This window comes from Castanea sativa, chromosome 5 (assembly GCF_040712315.1).
Source record: "Castanea sativa cultivar Marrone di Chiusa Pesio chromosome 5, ASM4071231v1".
Lineage (NCBI taxonomy): Eukaryota > Viridiplantae > Streptophyta > Magnoliopsida > Fagales > Fagaceae > Castanea > Castanea sativa.
In genome coordinates this window covers 78695644-78702358 of record NC_134017.1, presented here as the reverse complement: position 1 = coordinate 78702358, position 6715 = coordinate 78695644, and the positions used below count along the sequence as shown (strand labels likewise).

Here is a 6715-nt window from a genome sequence, read left to right as displayed (position 1 = left end):
ATAACTGGAGTTTAACGGAGTACCAAATTGACAACAATTGAAAGTTAGATGATTGAAATAATAAAATTGAAAGTTAAAGGACTGAAATGAAAAAGACTGAAAGTTAGAAGGTCAGTTTTGCATTTTTGCATTTTTTTAATAGAGATGTTCAGGATTTAGATTCCCACTCTCCTATTTTAACTATTGAATTTATCAACAAAAAAATGGGTGACCCGCGCACAGGTGCATATTGGGCTTGGGCTCTCACACAAAACCCACCACTAATATTCCTCTTTTTTCTTTTTCTTTATCATTTTGCCTTTCCCTCCTTTTTTCCTAAGGTCCATGGACTGCCCTAGGTCCATGGTGGTTTGGTAATGATACCCAAAAGAGGTTCAATTTTGACCAATTGACCCAAAGAAGAAAGAACAGAACAAAGAGAGTTGGGAGGTGCCTGTTTCTGCTGTTTAAGATGTTAGCATTTTACTTTGTTCACTTTATTACTATGTTATATGCAGTTTGGTTATTGGTGGGCTTTCCATGGTCGCTTAAAATGTTCTCTCAAAGTCACTTTCTAGGCCTACCATAATGGACAATCTATTTTCCTTGTTGTCAACGCATCTACCTTTGAAAAATATATCCCTTCTTGTTTGCTTTCAGCTGAAGTTTTTATTTATTTATTTATTTTTATTTATTTTAAATATTTATATATTGATATTGGTATAGTTAGTTTGACAATGTAACATTGTTCACACCCTTCCTCTTTCAATCTCAACTCTTCCCAACCAACATATACATACCTATCATTTATTTGAAAGTGATTATTTATCGAGTTATTGCACTTGTTTGAAGTTAATTGAAACTTTTTGGTGTTTCCAAAGGTATTAGTTCTTCCACACACTGATTTTTTTTTTTTTTTTGGTTGTTGCTGGGGTAGCTTACACTTCTATAGTATGTTTATGGGACTACATGAAGTTTTGGAGTTTGATAAGCAGTGCAGATTCCCATTGTATTGGCTTTCGTTTGTGTTCTTGAATCATACAGCAAGATAGAAGGAAAGTCTCTTTTGGCTGCAGTCATTGACCTATGGTAAACTTTTGACTTATTCAATATGGTTCATACAAAATGCTTATGGTATTAGTCTATGTTTCAAATATTTGTTCTAAGTTGTTATGATCTGAATTAAGGATTCAATATCATTCTATGTGTTGGTTCTATATAGGTTTTGAGAGAGTTGAGGATTTAAATTACTGGTGCCAGTTAAGCAACTCTTCCCTAAATTCATAAGCTGCTCCAATGAGAATATCCAAAGTTCACTCATGGATCCCGGGTTATCATCTGTGGATTCTGGTATTTTTGGTTAGTTTAGTATTGTTGGGAGTGTTATCAAGATCATTTCGAAGTGGTTTTTCTGATGAAAGCAATGAATATCAGCCACCAAAGATTATCCCATCCAAAGGGAATGGCTATCCCCCTATAATTGCTTACTGGATTTTTGGTACTAACGGAGAGAGTAAGAAAATGTTGAGGTTGTTGAAGGCAATATATCATCCAAGGAACCAGTACTTGTTGCAACTTGATGCTGAATCATCAGACCATGAAAGGGCAGAATTAGCACTTTCAATTCAATCTGAAAAGGTGTTCCAAGCCTTTGGGAATGTTAATGTTGTCGGAAAAAGTTATGCTGTTAACCAGATGGGTGCCTCAGCTCTAGGTGCCACACTTCATGCTGCTGCTTTGCTTCTTAAGATTAGTACCGTTTGGGACTGGTTCATTACATTAAGTGCTTCAGACTATCCACTTATGACTCAGGATGGTAAATAGTACACTTCCACCTTCTTCTTTTTTTGTTTTCTATGGCCTCTTTACATTCTTCTACTTCATACTTCCATTATTCTAGATCTTGTATTTTTACTTCATTTTGCACTAGGAGTTGACATTGATATCAATTAAAAAGGCACTTCTAGATTTGGTCCATCCAACCAACTTGGTTTAAAAAATGACTAAAGGTAAAGAAAGTTCATAAATAATTATATGGCCCTATTCCAACTGTCTGTGCTTTGCATGTTTTCTGAAAGTTGAGAAGTAGGGGGAGTTATTATTATTTCAGTGTGGCCCGCCAGATTAAGCTCAAAAAGCTAGCTTTTCTGGTGGTTGCGAAAAGCACTAAAGCAGACTGAGCTTGCTTACCAACTACCATATATGATATATAACTGTCCTTCCTATCTGCATCTCCCTTCTAGACTTATATTACCTTTACATTTCATAACTGTAAAGTTTGTAAACCTCATCATGAACATCATGACTCTCCCACCATTATCATAGGCTTCATAGCATGCTATTCCACTGAACTATCACCCGTGATCTATTGGGTTTACTGTTGTACATACACTGGAAAGTACATGTATTTATCAGTAGTTCTAACTATTATCACTAATTGCTCTTCTTGCCTAAATTTTAGAATGTCTAAATAATCTGTTGTCATGCATCTATCTTTGTTGTAACAGTTCATACTTGTCTCACCACCAATCACTTCCAAATTTGTTAGCAGCCTCTTTTGCATATAATGATGCATATTTATTGTCTGATATTAACTGGTCTACCCAACAAGTTATATCTCAAAGAAGTTATAATCATTTAACCCATTTCCATTAAATTACTAGCATATCAAAATATCTGCACTCTGCAATGACAGCCAGAGCACTTAAATAGTTTAAAAGCAAGGTAGTTTTGACTATAGAATATATGTTGTCAATTGCCTTGTGGACCATCTTATCACTTAAATGAAAGTCTCATCAAGACCTTCATTAACCCCCTAGTGCCAACAAGAAAAATCTCATGTCTTTGTGCAGATCTCCTCCATGCTTTCACTTTCTTGCCAAGGGATCTCAACTTTGTTCATTATACTAACGAGACCAGCTGGATTTGGAAAGAGTAAGCGCTAGTCATTTAAATAATTCAAATGCGTTTTTCCACACTTTATTGATGAAAGTTGAGGTGCCTGACTAGTACATCAGGGGCAATGTGTTGCACTGCATCAAGCATGCAGAGCAAGCGATATGATTCAAATGAAATGATTTCAATAATGAATCTATTCTACAAGTTATCTTATTTGTGTTTTCTCTATCCTATGATGAAGACATGCTCATTGATGCACTGCTAACAGGCACCTTGAAACTATTAGTCATTTATTTATCCCTCTACAGAATTTTAAAGTGGAGGCCATTGATGCAGGCGGAAACTGAGTAATCAAATTGTTGTAGACCCCAGTTTGCATAATGAAAAGAGCAGTCCACTTTTCTATGCTGTAGAGACCCGAGAAACGCCAGATGCTTTCAAATTATTTGGAGGTCAGTTACCTCTCTAATCCCATGGACATATTATATAGGCAGAAATTTACTTCTGTGAGTAATTGGAAATGTTGAAACAATGTCATGAATGATAAATAGAAGAGCATAGGAAAATAGGAAGAATATGGAATGCAGTGTTCCAACATTATGGTCCAACTTTAGAGCTTAGACAGTGATTACAAATTCTTTTCCCAATTTCAGGAGATCTAAGATAAATTTATTAATTTTAAATCATAGGGGACTAATATTGTCTATTTACTAGACAAGGACGATGTAACAAGTAAATTTTTTGGCAATTAATGTAAAAAGTTTGGTATAATGGCTGATGTCATAGTTCTAGTTCGTTATAAGCAATGACAGAGGATCAATTACATCTGTATAGTCTGGCATGACCTCTCCAAGGCCTTGTAAAAGTGTGAACTTTTTGCACTGGGTAGGACATTTTTTATACTTTGGCATGATTGTTACATTTGCAAACACGTTGCACCGATTCCCATTATTTTGTATAACAGGTTCTCCTTGGGTTATCCTTACAAGAGCATTCATGGAATACTGCATTAGAGGATGGGACAATTCTCCAAGAAAACTACTAATGTACTTCAGCAATGCGGCTTACCCTCTTGAATCCTACTTCCACACAGTTCTTTGCAATGCAGCTGACTTCCAAAACACCGCAGTGGACAATGATTTAAGATACAGTATTTGGGACACTGCACATGGTGAAGCCAATGTCCTAAACATGTTACACTACGATAAAATGGTAGCTAGTGGGACAGTTTTTGCAAGGCCATTTCAAGAAGGTGATCGGGTGCTAAACAAAATCGATAACAGTGTCTTAAACCGTCCGCCCAATGGGTTGGTTCCTGGAGAATGGTGCATAGACAAAGGAATGAATAGGAGTACAGAGACTTCAAAGCAGCATGAGGAATTATGTTCAACTTGGGGCAACATTAATGCTATAAAGCCAGGGTCTTATGGCATCAAACTTGGAGTTCAATTGTCTGAACTTGCTAGGGAAGGGACACTCAGAACTAATCCATGCGAACAACAGTCAGAAAGTAGAAATATTACAAGAATCATGTGATGTGGAAATTTTTTCCAAATCTGATTAGATTAAATTGTTTTAGCCAAACATATTCATTTGTAAATTTTTGGTTTTCAAGCTGCCCTTTGAATGTACTGTGCTGTGAGCCAAGAGGAGAGATTAATTTCTTGTCTCCAATCTATTCTGTCCATTCTTTATAACCCAAAAAAAAAACACTTACCCATGCCCATGTTGTCGACCTACAGTGTCCTTGCCTAATGGTAAGTTGCAACTTGCAACCAATGTAGAATAGAAGTCACGATGTGGCCACTATAAAGGAGATTTCATGGTTCATATAGTAGTATTACTAGGGGAAGAAGAGAGGAGAAAGTCTATAGACAACTTTTTGTGCCACTACTTATCACAATTATGACATGTGCGACTGTGAATGGTGAAGTAAACATGGTGGGTTCTTATGAAACTAGTTCACCAATCACAATTGCCCATGCAATCAAGTTGGGGGCAAAATGTGTGGTTATAGAAGAAAAGAAAAAAAAGTAATGCTAAATCAGTTCGTTAAGGACCACCAAAATTACCACAAGCTGATGACATGTGTGACTGTCATTGGTGACTAATGACCAACCCTCTATTTATACCGGGGAAAAGACCTTGGTCTGTAAGTTTGGATGAGTTCTAAACTCTCCAAGGCTACTATCCTCATATTATCAAGTTACTCAAAGCAGGAATTGAAGTGCTAAGGGGTGACACTTAGATCTAAAGTCTAGTTTTGTTCTTTTTTTTTTCTCACGATTTTGGCATTTTTCTTATCCTTTTTTGAGTTTATCCAACTTTGAGACCTACAATTTAGCTATTTTAGGGTCAAATGATGGTAGTGGATATTTAGAGAGTGATTTGGTTTGTTGATTTTCCTTTTGCAGTAGTGATGAATCGGCTAACTAAAGCAATTCAAGAGGAAGTCCCTTGGTATATTTTTTGCAAATAATATTGTTTTCATTGATAATACTAAAAGTAGAGTTAATGCCAAGTTAGAAATTTTGCAAGGCACTCTAAAATCTAAAAACTTTCAATTAAGTAGGGCTAAAACTAAGTATATGGAGTGTACATTTAATAAAGTAAAAACCAAAAAGCACGGGTGCGCTGTTTTGGCCAGCGCACCCGTGTCGGATTTGTGTGGATGCGCTTGCATGCGCGTCCACTGACAATTTTTTTTTTTCAACACGGTTTGTTTCGGTCCGAGACGGTCTGAAATAGGACTTGATTCTGTCCAAAATGGGCCAAATACTTTTTTTTTTTTTTAAAAACGTAAAACTCTGAACACCCTCCATTTTTCAATTAGAGTTGCATGAATCAAGGGGTAAAACGGTAATTTTCTTAATAAATTTTATAGGTGCCAAGGGCATCATTGTTCAATATTGGTTTGAAATTGATATAATAACTTGTTCATAATATGGTATCACAATTCTTACAATATAGGTAAAATAAATGAGATTATAATCCCATGTAAAATTTAACTCCCACACCACATTATTTTTGGGCCTAAAATGTCTCCAATAAACATAGCTTTAGGACTCAACATAACGGATAAAATTAAGTCATAGAGTATCTTGGAATAATATTGTAAGGACCCGAATTCGACTCTCAGCCCATTAACAATGGATGATGGCCCAACAAGCCCAACACAATATATTTTTTAGAAAGTGAATTTTACAAGAAAGCGTCTCAGCAAATCAAATATGGACCTTAATTGACAGGATTCAAGCCAGTTAGAAAACACATTTTGAAATTCACATTCCTCGGTCAAGTCCGAGGATGAAATATTCTTATATTCACTCAAATTTATCTAAGTACAATGTGTTCTTTCTTTTTTCTTCCTTTTCTCTCAGATTACATACCCCATTTTTTAAGAGAGCATTTTCCTTATATAGTGCTCTCATTTTTTATCCCAGCCTTTCACTTGTTGATCTTATAGGTGATCTATTAGATGCTTGTCCCATCCAAAACCTCCTGGAAGCTTTGTGAATAGCTGTAAACTGAGATATCACTGTCCAGGTGTCATTTCCACATAAATGTGGCCAATTGGTTAGGTGCAAAGTATTTAATGTGAAAAATTATTAGGCACTCTCAAAGTACCATAAATGCATACGCTCTCCTCTCACATGAATGGTGGGTCCCACCATAAATTTAATTAGTGAGACCCACTATTCATGTGAGAGGAGGGAGTACACATTTATGGTATTCTGGAAGTACACAATAATTTCTCATTTAATGTGGTGATAACCGCCTTCTTATCAAATATTTCTTCATTTACTATTGGCTTCTTTCTCTAAATCTTATCCTCAAA

At 35.9% G+C, this 6715-nt stretch overlaps 1 protein-coding gene across 3 annotated transcripts; it reads left to right on the top strand.

Moving 5' to 3' along the window:
• Window positions 1-699: 699 nt before the first annotated feature.
• LOC142633483 (beta-glucuronosyltransferase GlcAT14C-like) lies at window positions 700-4551 on the top strand. 3 transcript variants are annotated; one of them, XM_075807722.1, is made up of 6 exons: window positions 702-860; window positions 955-1068; window positions 1202-1795; window positions 2832-2913; window positions 3214-3329; window positions 3842-4551. In XM_075807722.1, the coding sequence occupies exons 3-6, from the start codon at window positions 1276-1278 to the stop codon at window positions 4411-4413; spliced, it is 1290 nt and encodes a 429-aa protein (XP_075663837.1). In that variant the 5' UTR covers window positions 702-860; window positions 955-1068; window positions 1202-1275; the 3' UTR covers window positions 4414-4551. The 3 variants fall into 3 exon arrangements, with proteins under 3 accessions (XP_075663835.1, XP_075663837.1, XP_075663836.1); XM_075807721.1 differs by having other exon boundaries at window positions 932-1068; XM_075807720.1 differs by having other exon boundaries at window positions 700-1068.
• The last annotated feature ends 2164 nt before the right edge of the window (window positions 4552-6715 follow it).

Bases quoted from the DNA above. Each gene is read 5' to 3' on its own strand.
- LOC142633483 (XM_075807720.1), top strand. From the start codon at position 1,276: ATGAGAATATCCAAAGTTCACTCATGGATCCCGGGTTATCATCTGTGG. The intron at 2,914-3,213 runs GTAAGCGCTAGT...CCATTGATGCAG, and splicing joins ACCAGCTGGATTTGGAAAGA to GCGGAAACTGAGTAATCAAA. The intron at 3,330-3,841 runs GTCAGTTACCTC...TTTGTATAACAG, and splicing joins TGCTTTCAAATTATTTGGAG to GTTCTCCTTGGGTTATCCTT.